General features: G+C 41.4%; 1 protein-coding gene across 7 annotated transcripts in view; it reads left to right on the top strand.

The window, feature by feature from the left end:
• Positions 1–18,176, top strand: part of LOC115651939 (probable tRNA methyltransferase 9B) — a 69,888-nt gene that overhangs the window by 23,125 nt on the left and 28,587 nt on the right. For 5 of the 7 annotated variants that reach the window (XM_030563294.1, XM_030563302.1, XM_030563284.1 and 2 more), the window contains one exon: positions 14,473–14,669. In XM_030563294.1, the coding sequence (XP_030419154.1) occupies positions 14,516–14,669 (154 nt within the window). In that variant the 5' untranslated portion in view covers positions 14,473–14,515. Of the gene's footprint in view, positions 1–5,557; positions 5,645–14,472; positions 14,670–18,176 lie in introns of all 7 variants that reach the window. The other 2 variants (XM_030563275.1, XM_030563322.1) reach the window with 1 other exon arrangement.

Below are 18,176 nucleotides of genomic sequence, written 5' to 3'. Positions count from 1 at the left end.
AACAATAGGGCATGTAGATTGTATTATCAAAGGCAGCTGCAAGAGAGGAATCCTGCAGACTGTGTTTTTTTAGCATCTCCTGTCTGGACCATTTTGGTGCTACCGTTCAAGTTCTGATGATCCTTTTTGTGTGGCTGTAGACTGCTTTGCATCTTCTTTCACCTACTCTGTGCTAGTCTTCCCTCAAGCTCAAGTACTGGTTGTATATTAAATCCATTGTGAAACTAGTTCTGTACTGAAATATTTGAAGTCCTGTTCTGCTCCCATTGATGTCAAATGGAGTATAATTGGTCCCTAAATTTATCAGCTTTTGGCCCTGCTATATATCTTGTCAGGTTAGTAAAGATGTTGTTATTGAATTGAATACAAAGTCCCATCTCTTTTTCTATGTGCTGGTGTACGTCAGAAGATACAAAACTTTCAAGAATAATAGATGATCAATAAGTAGAGCCCTGTGTTTTTTTTACAAATGTGAAGTAACATGAAATAAAACAGAACCTATAAAATGAAGAAAAAACAAAGCTCTTGTAGCTTCCTGTCCCTCATGACTGGGTCCAGCTTCTCACTCCGGGCATTGGGACTGGATAGCCTGTCTGTTCCTGTGTCATGGCAGGCTGGAAGGACATGGGGCAAAATTTGAGTGGTGATGGTGTGTCGTGGCACACAGGGTTGCAGCACCACTCTGTCAGATTTGGCCCATCCACTCCCCCCATTATTATGGAGGGGCAGACATCCCAAACCTGAGTAGCACTGCCGCACCATGGACTAAGAAGCAACACCCAGTACGGGGAGCCAGGCCCAGCCCTGCAGGACAAGAGCCACTGCTGACATCTGAGTGCAGGGTGGGCCTGCTCTGAAACCTACTCTCCCAACCCCATGGTTTTCCTACCCACCCCGATGCAAGACCTGACAGTTTTCCCTCCAGATCTCCCGCAATAGAAAAAAAATCCAACAAAATTCCCCCAAAATAAAATGAAAAAATATAAAAAAGAATTTCAGAGTTCTACCAGTAAGCTTATTCAAATGTGCAGGGCAACTGTGTTCTCTGTTTGCTTCTGATCTTCTCATCCTGAACAAAGCTACTCAGATTAGTCCACCTTTGATCATTTTGGCTTCAAAACTTATTTTTCACCAGTTCTTCCTGTATATTCATTTCTCCTGTTTTGGCCCAGATTCTACAAACACGTACGTGCGCAAGTAGTCCTTTTGAAGTCAATGGGGTTACTTCGTGATTTAAGTATTTCTCACATCTGAGACCCATCTTTGTATGCTGGAGTGGCTGGAAATAGTTCCCAGTTTGATATAACTTTGGTTTATTATGTACATTTGTCCCAGACACTGTTATGAGATAGGTGTTCAATAACCAGTTGAGGACCTGATTCTGCCACTCTTATGTTAGATCAGTGTTACTCCCAGACTACAGCGCATGAGCCCTGTAATGGTTCTTTAATGTGGCTCTTGTGGCTCTTTACAGTACATGATGCTAAAACACTGTGATTTAATTATTATTCAGTAAAGATGCTTTTACTGTGTTATTAGTGCAAGTTGATAACTTGGTTAAGTTATTAACTTATTTGCTCTGAGAATTGTATATATTTTTATATATCTGTCTATATAAAACTAAATATTTCCCCTGTCATGCTGTTTAAATATGAATTGTACTATGGTAAATTCACACTACTGTGCCTCTTTTTTGGGTAATGTTGATCGCTAATTTGGCTCCTGAACCTCTGAGGTCTGAATATCGCTGTGTTAGTAACTTATTCTACAAATAGTCTCATTACTACTGGGCATCAAGAAAGGTGGTAGAATCAGGCCCTAATTAAGTAAGTAAATTAGGTGAAATCCAGTCCCCACTGAAGTTAATGGAAATTTTGCCATTGACTTTAATGGGACCAGGATTTCACCTCTAAGATGTATTTTTTTTTCTAAGCTGCAGAACTTTCTCTTTTCCATCCTTAGATATATTAGATTTCCCATCTTTTATCTTCCAGGCATTTTCCTGTTAATCTTGTTTATATATTTCTTCATACACTTTCCTTCCCTCCCTCCCTCCCCATTTTGTCTGTTGTCAACTAGGCATACTGATCTTTGCTGCCCCTTGGCTACCTGCTCGACTTTATTTTTAGTGTGTGTGGTATAAATCAATATTCTAGCAGATAGAGAGCAGAGGTAGCAAGAGAACCTTCTGTTATGGAGCTGTTTTACAAAAGATATGCTAAGATGGGCAATGGTTTCATTTTTAGACTAGCTTATATTTTTATGACAATTCAAACATAATTTAGACATCAGGTTATCGACTTCTGTTTCATGACTGCTAATCTTAATTGCTGTTTTGTACCTGCTTTGAGTTTCCATTTTACTATGTGCTTTTGAAAGCTGTGTAATCAAATAAGGTATGTAGTGTTGTGTTTATTTAAAACATTTTATTTCAGAAGCAAACAAATGGGCTGTTGCATTACAAAAGTAGTAACTGTCACAAATAAAATACAGCACTTGGTTTGACTAAAATTGTGCAAACCCTTTAATTATAGAGATGCTCTTTTAAAACTGGTTGTAGGTTTAATGAGGAAGGTCCATTCCCTTTCTGCCCACCTGCTCACATGGGAGAATATCAGGCAAGGAGCCCCTGTCACCCACCCATGGCTAGAGTCACAATCAGGAGGGTAGCTAGGGAGTGGGCAGCTTATTTGCCTTTACTCCTGTATGGATCAGGAAGACCAAATGCAATAATTGAAGTGTGTAATGGACTGATTTTGGTTCTGCACTATGTACGATCTCAGTGCAGCCTTCACTATACAGTTGTCGTCTCCAGAATAACAACTGTGATCAACCAGACATCGGAAGACACAGATGAGATTGGGGATGATCCAATAGCATTCTAAAACTCTTGTATCCAGAAGACACAGGTAGATTTGTAAGAGGTGTCATCACACGCATGGGGTAGATTAACAAGAACAGTAAACAGTATCTGTTTGTAGCTGTAGAACAAGAACATAGCTGTATCAACAAAGGAAGGCCCTGATCCTGCATGTGTAGTTATTGACGTCTGCTGCATGGTGGAGGAGAGGAAGCTGCTTACCTGGGCAGCTGGCAGTGTTTTCACATCTTGTTCACTGCCAAGTGCCTCCAGGAAGGAACTGTAGTTACCTCTGCATGAATTAGGGGCAATTTTTTTTTCCTTATGGCCGCTCTGAACCCAAGTGAGAGGGCTGCAATCTAACAGTAATCTGTCTGACAGTGGCCCCTACCTGTGTATCGCCCACTCTGTCATCATTTCCCTCTTGTGTGTCTGCTTGTAATACTGAGGCGTTGCACAGAGATTGCCACAGGGGTAGACTGTTGTCGACACCGACAGTGCCTCATAGTGAACCAGGGGCCTTATCCTGTATAGGGCTACCCATCCTCTGCACCTGTTGCACTCAGTTGGATGTGATCGAAGGCAGCATCTTTCAGGATTGAGTCCCAGCCAATGTTCCCTTAACTTTTTTACATCCATGTGCAGAATGAATTTTGTTATGTGTACCAATATGGAGGTGATGTGTGGCAGAGCTGGGGCTGAGGAGTTTGGACAGAGTGTGGGAAGGGGATCAGGGCTAGGGCAGAGGGTTGGAATGCGGGAGGTGAGGGCTTTGGCTGGGGGTGAAGCCTTTGGGGTGGGGCCATGGATAAAGGGTTTGGAGTATGGGAGGGGGCTTAGAGCTGGGACAGAGGGTTAGGGTGTAAGGGGTGAGGGCTCCAGCTGGGGGTGAGGGCTGCCCCGGGGCTGCAGGGGGAGACAGGTATTCCCCAGGCCTCTCTCGGTGCAGCAGCTCGGGGTTGGGGAAGAGGCTCCTCTCCTGGGCAGCAGCTCCACCTGGGTGGGGCCGGGCCAGACCAGGCGAGAGGGGTCCTCTCCCCGGCCGCCACAGTTTTGGCTGGGCTGGGGGAGGGGTGCCTCTTCCCGGCAGCTTCAGCATGGGGGGCTGGACAAGGCCAGGGGACAGGCGCCTGTCCCTGCCTGTGTGGCCCTTGATAGCCTGCTGCGTGGCTACACAGCTTAGAGGAAACACAGGTCCCAGCTAGAATTTGCATAATATCTCAAAACACTCATCTATGTCATATAAGGCAGGGCAGGATATGGTATCAGCATAGCTGTCTTGGAACCCATCTGTTGTCCACCAAGGCAGCTGTGTTCATTAGCGAAGATGAAGTGATTAAGGCCTAGTGTGAAACTTTCATGAGCCAGAGGAAGAACATTTTCAGCAGAAGATCCTCATCTGTTGGACCTTCTTTTGGATGAAATCAAAATTAGCCTAATCCCTTACTGATTTCTGATCCCATCGCAAAATCCACCTTTACTCAAAAACCTTCCTACAATACCAGCACCTGTGGGGAGAGGGAAAGAAAAAAAAGAAAAATATGCCAAATCTAATCAGCTAAACCAGAATTTGAAAGTATTAGGATTTATGTTGTATATATTTCTGTTCTGTAAGTATGACCTACATTCATTCTTTCTAGATATATACACTTACATTTAGTTGTACTAAAGTGTATATTGTTAGCTTGTGCCTCATTTACCAAGCATTCCAGATCACTCTATATCAGAGACTTGTCCTCTTCATTATTTATCACTCCCAGTTTTTCTGTCATCCACAAACTTTTATCAGTGATGATTTTGTTTTATTCCAGGTCATTGATTAAAAATGTTAAATAGCATAGGGCGAAGAATCAAGCCATGCGGGACCCCACTGGAAACACACCTGCTTGATGATGATTCCTTGTTTACAACTACAATTTGAGACCTATCAGTTAGCCGTCTTTTAATCCATTGAATGTGTGTCATGTTAATTTTATATTGTTGTAGCGATGGTGTGGGCACTTTTACCCACTTGCCACAAGTCACAGAACAAACTGGTTTGTAATCATTGAGTTATCTGAATTATTGCTAGAAGGAACTTTGAGTCCACATTTCTATCTGACAATGCCGTGTATTGACGAGCCCTCAGAAATGTAGATTGCATTAGTCATCTCACTAAACAGAGAGCTCAGAAGATGAAAAATTCACCACATTTAGTTTCGTGATAATCTGGTCAGCCTACTTTTGTACATAGGGTTCTGTTTTGTTTTTTAGATACAGAGTTCTTTTTCAAAGGATTTTTGTGTATGTCTCTGGCATCCCTTGAATTGTCTATCATGTCACATACTATTTTACTCAATTGACTAACTGTGTTTGCATCTATGCAAAAAGAGACCAAGTGGGTGGGTAATATCACTTATTGGACCGACACAGCTACAACAATACTCCAAACAATCTATAAAAAGACTCAGTCTTCAGTGGCCAGAGGCTCATCATATTATTTTCTTCCTCCTAAAGATTTTTTCCACCCACGAAACATTGAAAATGTAAATGTGGGTTCACTGGTTATTGAAATTTCTCATAAACTTTAATCTTTCAAGTATACTTCAGCTATGCAAAATGCAGATTCTGAGTAAATATTAGTGCAGTTAATGGAAATTGTGTAGTAAATGCTTAAGTACAAAGCTGAAAACGACTTCCTTTCTTTGTTCCTAACAGCACAATCCCCTTTCAATGCTTCAGGCGATGGGAGTGGTGCATGTGAGCAGGGGAAGGATGTCGGAGGATTTGGCCATAAAGCAGCATGTAAAGAGAGATTTTTTTTTTTAAAAGAACCATGGAAGAAAAAGGGCAAAATTCTTATGGATTACCGTTTATTATATTTAGTTTTATACTTTTTCATTTGTATAAACATGCCCATTTTATAATAGTACAAAGTAGCACTACAGCATTCAGTCCAAGATAATCCAATTACTGTTTCACTCTGACATGTCTCACTGTTGTATAGGACAAAAATAAAAATCTCAAGCTTGATCATTCTATGGCTTTATATACATGTTTGATAATGTAAGTAAATTGTAGCAGTGTGTGGTGGTGCCCCCTCTATTTTCCTGTCCATTTCTTTAATGGTGTTACTGTATAAGGTTCTGTACCATCAAGAGATTATGAAATTATTTCTTAAAGCTAAAAGTATTAAATGAACACACTTATTGCAAACAAATTTGTCAGTGTCTCAAACAGCTGGAACTTGACTTTCTTACAAGCGGTGTACCACTGTGCAGAGTTTAATTTAGACAATCGAGATTTTGCATGACAAAGAATTTGATTTTGTAGAAATCACATTTTGTAGAAATGCTGCAGGTCAGGCTCACAGCTTGTTCTGATGGAAGTGCATTTTGGGGGTCTTATTTAGGTGAATGATGTAGCCCCCAAGACTCTGCACTAGTTGCCTTGTTTAAAATTTACAGGCCAGTTGGCATGCTGCTATCAGGCAATGTCAGAGTCTGCTATAATCTGGGTATTCCTTTTTATGTCCATTTACTTGGTATTAATACTCTTATTTAGTTGTCTTACAGACTCAAAATGTGGCATTGTACTGACTATTTGGCACTTTGACATGTTTCTACCATGCACTCTGCATAGATGTACTGAAGAGGGATTTGGAGAATGGTTTGAAAGACTGTTACAGTTTCTCTGCCTGTTTGGGGGTTGGTATGTTTTTTGTCCGCTCTTGTTATGATCTATATGTCCAGAATAGCATCAGCTTTCTCGGAAACACTAAGATTTGTTGCAGTGTCTCACAGTGAAGTTGAATTATACAAGTCCCTCTGCTGGATATATGTCTGGATCAGGCAGGCAATGAATGATTATGTGTGTTTGTTGATTACCAGCGGTGGCTGCCATTATGTGTTTTATAAAAATTCTCTTTAGATGACAAATGAATTGGGCAGGACATCCAATTTTTGTCAGAATTGTAGTTAAATAAAATCAGAGCTTCCGTTTTAAGTTTTAACCATTAAATACCTGTAAACATCCCTGATACAAATGATAATAAAATTGCCGTTCATACAATAAACCTGGGAGGGGGGGCACACCAGAAATGGATACTTGTACCTAAGGGCTTGTGTACACAGAGCAGTAATGAGGACTATGGGATTTGATTTCTAAAATGCACAAATGCACTGCACATTAATTGGACTGTATAGATCCTGCTGGTGGGCACTATTGGTTCCGTAGTACACTTTAACATAATGCTGTTTGAAACAGTATAATGTTAAAGTACACTAGAGAATATTACATAGAAATTACTCCTTACAATATATACAAAGGGAGCCCCCCAAAATGCCCCAATTTTTGGATATCTACATAAAACTCAAATTGCAAAAAATGAAATTAATAAACCCCCCAAAACAAGCCCATGTATACCAACCACATTAGCATTGTTTGCAGAGGTGACAAACCACATACACATACAAACCTCAAATCTTTCAGGCTCTGAATATATGAAACTTATTTGGAAGGAAACTGTTCCTGCATTGGAATCACTAGGGGGAGAGATGTGTTAATACCTATTCCCAAAGAGGCTGAGTTTGGGGGGCCTTGCATCAGTCCCAGTGCCTGCTGACCCAAGGAGTGAACAACCAAGGTTGGTACCAGATTTTGAGGATCTGCCACCAGCCCAGCCCCCTTTCTGTTGGAAGAAGAAGCAAAACCTGACCGTTTGCTTAGTACCAGCCACATGATGCGCCTTTAAAAAATAAAAATCCAGTCATCTTTGTACGATGATATTTTTACGCTTATTTTATCATTTCTAAGACAAGAACATTGATGGTACAGTTACCAGATAAGAAGAATAATTAAACAATCCTAAAAATCCTTGCGGTAATAATACCTGTTTAATAGAGAGCAAAAAAAATTGTCACTTTCTCTCACAAAGTAGTAAATTGGCTGTCAGAGAGATGTTTGGCTGTTTTTTTAGCTGCATTAGGCCAGCATTGCACCACTCTGCTGGTACAAAGCTACCCTAAAAACAAATTCACTTGCTGCTGGAAATTTCCCCTATGTAGCTGACTAGCAGCTGCTCTTATGCCACCTCTCTACAGTCAGCAGAGGTGGGAAGGCATCTCTGTGTCCTGTTGCTAGAATGGTTTGTTGAGACCTTAGGCAGCTAGGTCTCCTAAGATTCTGCAGACTGTTCCAAGCTTGTCTTGGAGGAGGGGTGGACCAGTGCAGAGTAGCCCTGGGATGGGAGGTAGAGTTTAATGGTGGCTTTGGGCTAGTCTGTTTTTTGCCAAGATCCATATTTTTTGGTCAAGGTATAGTCAAGGTCCAGACTCCAGAGAAAATAATTATAAAATAATAATAAGTAAATAAAAACATTTCAGGGTGATTCAAAAGCATCTGCCCCAGCTTTGGCCCACACTCCGCCTATTGACTAGCCCTGCTTTTGGCTACCTTTGCACCTTCCCATTCTGAGTTGTACTAAGTGGTCTTGAGCTGCAGGTTAGGATCTTGTGCAAGATTTGCACAATCCTTGACAACATTCACTCCTGGAACTCTCTCTGTAACCACAAGCATTCAAATAGTGATAAAAATTTCAATTAACTAATCATTGTATAATGTGGAGGGGGCAGAGAGACCTAACAGGTAGCTCTGGGGCAAGTAAGAATTGGCATTTTATAAAATTTGGAAGCTGTTTCTCTAAAAGATGCCCTGTATCAAAAGGAAGCTCCCTTATACTAACAACTCCAGCCTTTACAGTCCAGATTAAATCATAGGTTAGCTGAGTCAAATTGACATCATTGACTTCTACCCAAAGTGGAGAATTATTTCTTAAGATTGAAAAGAAAAAAATCCAGCCTTTATTTACAAATTTTTCAGGAACTCTCGGAAAAATAGAAATTGCATCACAGAGGAACAAATTCTCCTCTAGATCCAGAAGCCCAACCATGACCTCCCCACACTGGAGATGGGGCAGGACTGCATTATAACTGAGTGGATTGGTGTTTCTGTCATAGTTCCCCAAACAAAGTGATGTCACTCAGGCTTTGTGGGGCTTTCATCTCATGAGGACTGTCGTAGGTTTCATAAAACATACATAAGAAAGAAATAAACAATCACTTTGAAGATAGCAGTTTATAATGAATCTTAAGATGTTTGATAAGCACAAATTTAGTCTCATTTTCAATCAGATTGTGCCAAATTTAGCTAAAGATTGTGACAAATGATCATTCTGAACTGGTGCTGTGTGTGCCTCTTAATTTTACTTTTCACCCAATCCTTTAGAAGAGCATATTTTATTTTGTATAAAGGTAATAGTTTGTATACTAAAAGTATTTACATTCCCCAAAGCCCTGCTTATGAACCAGCATACAGTCCAAATATAATTATGATATTACATAATATGTACATCACAGAAGCAGTCTCTTCCTTAGTGATTGCTTAAGTTCCTACTGGTTCTCCCCACGTATAGGAACTTTATTCTAAGAATGACTTTCTGGGTTGGGCCTTTACATTTGGCAGAGACAAGCAGCTACAGTCCTAAACTGGCTATTCTCTAAATAGATGCTGCTTCTTTCTTTCTTCCAGCTGGTAAGTATTCTTAACTCCTATTACATTTTCCTCTAATTTTCCTTTTTTTATTCCAGAGGAGAGGGCATTTTTACATGGAATACTTGTTAAATTATTTTGCCATTGAAGTTTGTCTTTTTTTTTTCTTTAAACATCTAAAGTAAGTCTTTGTGTCTCACTTTTACCTGTCATGTACCTATTTTCTTGCATTATTTTATATTTATTTTTAATGTGTCTCAAATAGGAAACAAGTTTTAGGATGTTCATCCTTTGAAAGGAAGGTGTGCTTAGCAGGTGCAGACTTGAAAACTTAAACTCCTTTTTTTAAAACATAACATAAACAATGGCTTTCCACCACTCCCTTCGACTGATATCAGCCTACAAGTTATTTCCTCTTGTGTAATAAACCGATAGCAAACCTTTGAAATGATGTTTCAGGTTCTTCAAAGAACAGTTTCCCTTTTTATTTCTCTCTCTCCCCTCAATATATTTGATAGTACATGATCTTCCTCTTGAAATTACCAACAGCAGAGCATTTCAACTATTTCAGCCTGCATTTTTCTGAAGGCATTCCCGCTCCTCCCCTCCCCTCCCAAGCTCCTACAGCAGTTTGGTTATGATGAAGAGTAATAATAGTAATTAAAAAAACCCTTCCCCTCCAAAGCTCCTTGCATACACTAATGCATGTGATTAATTTTAGGCCTATGAATAATCCCATTGAATTCGCATTTGGCGAGATTACTCATACTTGCAGAGTTAAGCACCTGTATATGTGTTTGAAGAATGGTGACCTTAAGCCTCTGTAACAGCCAAAGAGGAACACATTGCTGTGCAAGAAGGACTAAAACAAGACAACTAATAGTCATTACTATTTCTCTTTTTCTTTGTATGTACATTTCTAAGGTAGTCGTCATTGAATTATGTAGACACCATCACTTACATTAAAAAACAAACAAACAAAAAAACTGAACAGTGGTCGTCCAGGATGAGAAACAAGCTCGCCACCTCCCTTCTATTCTTTAAGACATTTTCTTGGGAACACAAGAATAGCCATACTGGGTCACACCAATAATCCATCTAGCCCAGTATCCTGTCTTCCAACAGTGGCCAATGCCAGATGTTTAAGAACAGGGCACTACTGAGTGGTCCATCCCAGCATCTGGCAATTGGAGGTGTAGGGACACCTAGAGCATATGTTGCATCCTTGACCATCTTGGCTAATGGCCATTAATGACCCCGTCCTCCATAAAATCATCTAGTTCTTTTTTTAACCAGGTTGTACTTTTGTCCTTCATAACATCCCCTGGCAACGAGTTCCACTGGTTGACTGGGCATTGTGAACAAGTACTTTTGTTTGTTTTTAAACCTGCTGCCTATTTCATTGGTGACTTCTTGTGTTATGTGAAGGGGTAAATAACATTTCCCTATTAACTTTTTCCCCACACCATTCATGATTGTCTAGACCTTTATCGTGTCCCCTTTTTAGTTGTCTCTTTCTTTTAAAGATGAACAGTCCTAGTTCCTCCTTGTTGTTTTTGCTGATACAGACTATGGCTACCACTCTGAAACCTATTCTTTTCAGTTTTTCCTGATATGGAAACTGTTCCATACCCTTAATCATTTTTCTTGCCCTTCTCGGTACCTTTCCCAACTCTAATATATATTTTTTTTGAGATGGGGTGACCAGAATTGCATGCAGTATTCAAACTGTGGAGTACCATGGCTTTATATAGTGACATTATGTTATTTACTGTCTTCTTATCTATCCCTTTCCTAATGATTCCTAGGATTGTTAGCTTTTTGGACTTCCACTGCACATTGAGCAGCTGTTTTCAGAGAACTATCCACAATAACTCCAAGATCTTTCTTGAGTGGTAACAGCTAATTTAGACCTCATCATTTTGTATGTATGGTTGGGATCATGTTTTCCAGTGTGCATTGCTTTGCATTTATCAACATTGAATTTTATCTGCCATTTTGTTGCCCAGTCACCCAGTTTTGTGAGATCCCTTTGTAACTCTTCGCAGTCTGCTTTGGACTTCACTATCTTGAGTAATTTTCTATCATCTGCAAACTTTTCCTTCTCGCTGTTTATCCCTTTTTCCAGATCACTTATGAATATGTTGAATAGGATGTTATTCACTCCATTTAGGGCACCTTGCCTATACCGTACTGAGGGCTCAGGGTGTAAGGCACCTATCCTTACCCACGGAGCTCAGGAAGAAACCTGGTCAATATAAGTACCCACCTTTCCCTCAGGGCTCATGCCTCTATGGGTCTGTGGAACCTTTTCGTTGGAAGGAGCCTTACACAGTTATGCTCTAAACATTTATTTATTATCAATACACACACAATGTATATACCAAGCAAATATCTTATGCTCTCCGCTCCCTTTATACAGATAAATTTCATCTGTTGGCCAGTCAGGATCCACTCATCTGGGGGTTCCCGGCAATGCATCCGCACATCACAGTTGTGGGGTCAGAGTTCCAGCAGCTTGATGTTGCACTGCAGTCCAGAAATGATTCCCAAAGAGCATTGTTTTTCACTTACATTATATAGGTAAAACTAGCTACCTCCTTCAATTTTACTGAACCTATGACATTATCCCACACTCCTAAATAAAAATTTTAGCCAATTACATACTGGCACTTGTGTCCTTCCTGCCCAAGTTGTATTTTTGTTTTTGTTTTTACATTTTAACTTTCATGCCCAAATGATAACTTAGTTGTGACCTTCTCTGTTTATGCAGATAGTCAACATAAAGACACTGGTTGGAGCTTATCTTACAGAGACACTCAGTAAAAGGTATCTGGGTGTCTCTGCTTTACAACCTTGGTGGTTATAACACTCATTAGGGACCCCTGGTTGAGAACCACTGTTCTAGGTCAAGGCATAGTAATCCAAGCTAAAGGGGACAAAAGGATGGATTGCTGTGGCTCAGAAGTGCTAGTGTGCTAGAATTGGCTCTGGGTGTCTCCTGTGGTAGTTGTAATGACTTCCATCAGCATGCAGGGATCATAGTTCAGCAATGATGTTATTAAAGGATTTTCATAGTGGTGATGGCCCTGATTTTGCCACTGTTTCTGACCTTGAAATTAACAGGACTGCCCAGTATAAAATATTATTTACACAATGTGATACTCCTGAGGGAATTGTGTGCCACTGTGCACATGCACATTTCATGTGCTGTGCATATTTTAAATATCTTTTTGCAGAAAATAGCTTCTGCTGAAAAGCTGCTGCAGTTTTACCTTTTGCTCACCAAAGGGTGCGGTAGCACTAGAGCAGAGCAGCAGCTCTTGGCAAGCCCCAGCTATCATAGGCAAGAGAAAGAGCCTGCCTTCTTCACAGTGCCTGTTGGGCAAGGTCAGGAGACAGAGTTTATGGGGAAACACCGTGGCGCTGCTGGGGGGTTAGGGGCTCATAAGAGCTAGTGGGGGAGGACAGACTGGGGTAGTGACTGAATGGGAATGGAGGTGCAGGGTCACATGGGTGGGGTGTGTGTGCAGAGCTACAGGGAGAAAGTGGATGACTGAGTAGGGTCACAGAGACACATGGTGACAGGGGCAGATGTGCCTGACTGAATGGGAGAGGCTAGGAGTCAGCCAGGGTCTGCATGGGGGTGCTCCTTAGCAATCCCTCCTCACCCCCTAAAAAGCCCTGTTCCATACTTTTCCCACCCATACCCAACAACTCTTCAAGTTCATACCCAGGCTCCTTCCCAGCAATGACTTCCCTCTCCCTCAGCTCCTCTGTTACCGCTGACTCCCCGCAAGCCTTTGCACTACTTCTGAGAGATGCAGGAAATACAGTTCTGTACTGTAGTTAAATGAATTATTATTCAGAGTTCTGTATTAATATATGCCTAGTAAGGAATCTATTTGTTAAAAAAAAAATTCCTGAATCTTTTTTTGTTGTCCGTATTGTTACATACATACTTGCTGACAACTATTATGAAATAAATTACTGAAATAATTGAAACTAGTTTGATTATATTGTGTTATTTTGACAAAGTATGCAGAATTTTGCAGAATTTTAAAATATTTTTAGTTTTTTTAAAAAAAAACTTTATGCAGAATTCCCCCAGCAGAAATGTGAGTAAGTGTTGTTGAATTGGACACAAAATTAGCAAGTCTTAGTCATGAGGACGGGTCTTGCATGCTAAACACTTATTTATATCATACAATGTTGTATAACATGGGAAAGCAACACAGATTAAACAATGCTTTTTGTCTTAAAAATCCCAATTGTTTCTCTTTGTTTTTGATGGTAACTCATCCCAAGTAGAGATTCTAAACTAATTGCGTAATACTACTGTGACAAAGTTCCTCCTCTATCTTGGTGGGTCCTGCGCTTATTGGCGGATTTGTTCGCTTCAGAAATTCACCACATGGGTCAGGGAACAGCCCAGCGACCTTCCCCTCTGGTAGAACCCACAGTCCAGGTCAATTCCTCCTGTCTAATCAGGAGTTTGGAGGAACCCAGGCCCACCCTCCGCTCTGGGTTCCAGAGGTTTAGAGTGCCTGGAACAACTGCGCAACAACGACAACTCTCTGGACTAATTTCCTATGGCCTCCTCCCAACACGTTCTTTATCTGCACCACAGGACCTTTCTCTTGGTGTCTGATAATGCTTGTATTCAATCCTCCAGCAATTCACCTTCCCACTCTCAGCTCCTAGTGCTTCTTGCTCCCAGCTCCTTGCATGCATACTACAAACTGAAGGTGAGGTTCTTTTTAAACTCAAGTGCCCTGATTAGCCAGCCTGTCCTAATTGATTCTAGCAGTTTCTTCTTAATTGGCTCCAGGTGTCCTAATTAGCCTGCCTGCCTTAATTGGTTATAGCATGTTCCTGCTTGTTCTGGAACTACCCCTGTTACCTTACCCAGAGAAAAGGGATCTACTTAATCTGGGGCTAATATATCTGCCTTCTAACACTCTCCTGTAGCCATCTGGCCTGATCCTGTCACACTACTTAAATTTTATGGTTGTATTTTGGAAAACGAGACCACACAGGTTTCAGAGATGACTTTTTGTTGTGTCTCCTTTCTGCTTCTTTAGGAGTATTGCACTGTGCTAGATGAGTTAGTGTAGCCTTTTTGTGATGGAGAAGGAGGCAAGCCAGTTGGAGAAGGACCATGTCCATAGTGTGTATGAGAAAATTGCTCCTCACTTCCATGATGCACGCTACAAGGCTTGGCCAAAGGTACAACAGTTCCTTTCAGATCAGGAACCGGGGAGCCTGATTGCTGATATTGGTAAGTTTTATCCCTGAGTATGACAACTATTAAAAAAAAATAATTAGTTTTTTGAGTGTTGATAATGATCAAAGCCAGGGATGCCTCTTCTCTGTATTAAGCAGTACTTTTGGGGATGGTCAAGGTCACCTTGCCTTAGGCTGCAGGTTTGAAATGAGTGCTTATCTGCAAAATGAGTGTTTTGGAGTTGGTAGATACTCTTTTAATCATAGCCTGGCTGCCTATCAAATTTGCCTCCTGCTGCCTGCTCTCCCTCTTTCTTCTATAATGGCCCTGCTTCCAGAGCCACCCATAGATACATACAAGACGTGTCTGTGCAACTTTTCCCATTATCTATTTGTGACCGAGTGTACCAGGCCTTTGAGGCCGCTTGCTCGATGGCTCATGGTCTTACCATACCCTGCCCCAAGAAAAGAGCAGTGAAGATGAGTCCTCCAGGCCTGCCTAGAGAGGCTGCAGAGAAGCAGCCAATCTGAGCCCAACAGGCTCAGCTAAAAGATGCTGCAGGGCCTGAGCAGGTCAGTAGGTCCAGAAGAGCAAGGAAGGGTGCTTCTTCCTAGTCACAGGAGCTTGAGAGAGAGTGCCAGAAGATGGGTTCTGGTGGCATTTGCATTTAATAGAATCATATAATAGGGTTGGAAAGGGACCTCAGGAGGTCTTCAAAGAAGGACCAATCCCAACTAAATCATCTCAGCCAGGGCTTTGTCAAACCTGACCTTAAAAACCTCTAAGGAAGGAGATTCCACCACCTCCCTAGGGTAAACCATTCCAGTGCTTCACCACTCTGAGTGAAAATGTTTTTCCTAATATCCAACCTAGACCTCCCCCACTGCAACTTGAGATCATTACTTCTTGTTCTGTCATCTGCTACCACTGAGAACAGTCTAGATCCATCCTCTTTGGAACCCCCTTACAGGTAGTTGAAAGCAGCTATCAAATCCCCCCTCATTCTTCTCTTCTGCAGACTAAATAATTCCAGTTCCCTCAGCCTCTCCTCATAAGTCATGTGCTCCAGCCCCCTAATCATTTTTGTTGCCCTCTGCTGGACTCTTTCCAGTTTTTCCATATCCTTGTAGTGTGGGGCCCAAAACTGGACACAGTACTCCAGATGAGGCCTCACTCATGCCGAATAGAGGGGAATGATCACGTCCCTCCATGTGCTGGCAATGTTCCTACTTATACAGCCCAAAATGCTGATGATTTGGTAAGAAGGAAGAAGGTCTGAGAACTTCAGCCGTTAGGTAAGAGTGAAGGAAAAGGGGCTATGTGGGAAAAGGCTCAGGTTAGCAGCAGCGAACTGGAGGCAACTGCTGTTGATAGTGTCTCTGGGTTGGGATTCGAAACAGTGGGTGAGCCCTGGTTCTCCCACTGGTGAAGTGATCTAAGCCCCAAGAAGGGGACAAGGCTTAGAATCCCAAAGGCAGGGCGGGATTTAAAGGACCCAGAGATGGGGCTGAAGACACTGCTGAAGGCAGGAATGTGTTGAACTCTTTGCTACCCCAAAAGGGGTTCATCCATTTGACTTGTGTGAGTTGGCTGGAGTTTGACCATGTGAGTTAGCCTGGCTGCCTATCAGATTTGCTTCCTGCTGTCTGCTCTCCCTCCTTCTATAATGGACCTGTGTGAGTTGGCTGGAGAGCTGAGTCTCTGAAGAAGAAGAAGAAGAAGAGAGAAAGAAAGACTGACACCCTACTGAAGGCACTAGAGGCCAGAAAGGCTTGCAGTATCACACCCAGCCATTAGGAGACACTTGGGAGGTGAATGTCTTGTCACTACTATTAAAGGAAAGTATGAAAGGACCAAATAGCTGAATAATGTTGCAAATAATTTTCCCTTTTTTATTTTAAGATGATGTTAGTAGATATGGAAAGTTTAATATATAGGATAAATAACTCTGAAATTTGAAGTTTTCTATTTTTCTAAAGTTAAAGCATGGACCATCGCAGGGCAAGTTTCCCTGTACTACCATGCCAGTGTGCTTCCATGCCTGCAGGGACAACAGGTGCTGGCCAGCTGGTAGTTTTGCCACTGTTCTCCTTCATTCTTTAAGAAGTAACATTGTCTACAAGGATGCTAATAGTGATATGGACACCTCCCCATTAGAAACTGAGCAGAGCATGGAAGGATTTCACATTGACCACCAAACAGAAATCTGATATGGCCAGCTCATGACTGCTACTGACCTGTGCTGGATTCAAACTAAAAATAAATAGTTTCTCTATTCCTTTTTCAGTTTGCTAAAGTCATCTCTACAGCCCCTTTCTTTTTTCTTTCAACTCTTAGAGTGTTGATGAAAGTGAAGTATCAATAACAATGGCTTGGGCCAAATGTGTAATGTCTGATGTTACACAGACTTCCCTACATTGCTCTGTGTGCGCACACTGGGCTTTCTGCTCTACATGTCTCTTTTCTTTCTGGGTGTTTTCATGAATGGTTGGGATTAATTTCATAGTGTTTTTTAGTGTATGGTGAACCGTGAAAACATAAGGGATACTATTCCTCTGGGGCCAGAGGCCTGTGGCTCGCTGGCTCATTAGCCCCACCTGCTGCACCTGAGAAAGAGTTGGAACTTAATTAACTGACTCTTGGAAAAAGAGGGCAGAAGGAAATGGAAAAGGGGATTGCAACAACCTCCAGAAAGCTGAGGGACAAAGGGCTGTTCCCTCAGTGGACTGCTATGGGAGCTACTGCACAGAGGAATTGCTCCAGGAACCACATGGACAGACGGGAGATACTGTGCAGTCCTTTTTTTGCTGAGCCTCCTTGGTAAGAGCTGGGAAATGTGGATTGTTGAAGTTTCTGGTGTGCAGGACAGACAGGGAGAAAGGACTATTTGGACTCCACAGACTTTTTGAAGGAAGAGGCTGCAAGGCTTTATTTATTTATTTTTTTAATTGGTTTGTTAAGAACACTTAAACTCAACTAATTCTGCAGGAAACTGCGTCCTTGGATTCCTCGAGAGAGCTCAGACAGAATTAATTTCAGGAGTGAGCTGACTCAGCAAGAAAAAAGCCTGGTTTGGTCGGAGGAGGGCACTATAAAATAGGCCTCACTCCTTTCACGTGAACAAATACATATGCATTATGAACCATCAAACTGAATTTTGCCTGTGACATAGAGGATTTGAACTGAAGTCTCCAGAAGTGAAAGGCTATTATAGTAACACAATGCACATCACTCCCTTTTCTTAATTTAATCTGTGATTTCAATGACAGTCATTCAAGCAAGAGGTGAGAAATCACATTTGGTAACTTTTTAGATTTTCAAAATGTAAACAGTTTTTCAAACTGTCAGAACTAATAGTAAAAGGATTCGGATACCTGAGCCCCAGATGAAAATGCTAGCAGTAAAATATTTCTAGTCTAAAGTTTTGTTACATTATTTCAACACAGAATTTTTGTAGTATGGGAAGGCTGTACATCTCCATGTCAGAAGCATATAGTTATGAAGAGGAAACTGCAGGGAGCTATCTGACAAAGAGAGTTCCAGTTGTCATGGCAACAACAA

The sequence above is a fragment of the Gopherus evgoodei genome, chromosome 1, assembly GCF_007399415.2.
Source record: "Gopherus evgoodei ecotype Sinaloan lineage chromosome 1, rGopEvg1_v1.p, whole genome shotgun sequence".
In the NCBI taxonomy this organism is placed as follows: domain Eukaryota; kingdom Metazoa; phylum Chordata; order Testudines; family Testudinidae; genus Gopherus; species Gopherus evgoodei.
This window is presented reverse-complemented; position numbering and strand designations above follow the sequence as displayed.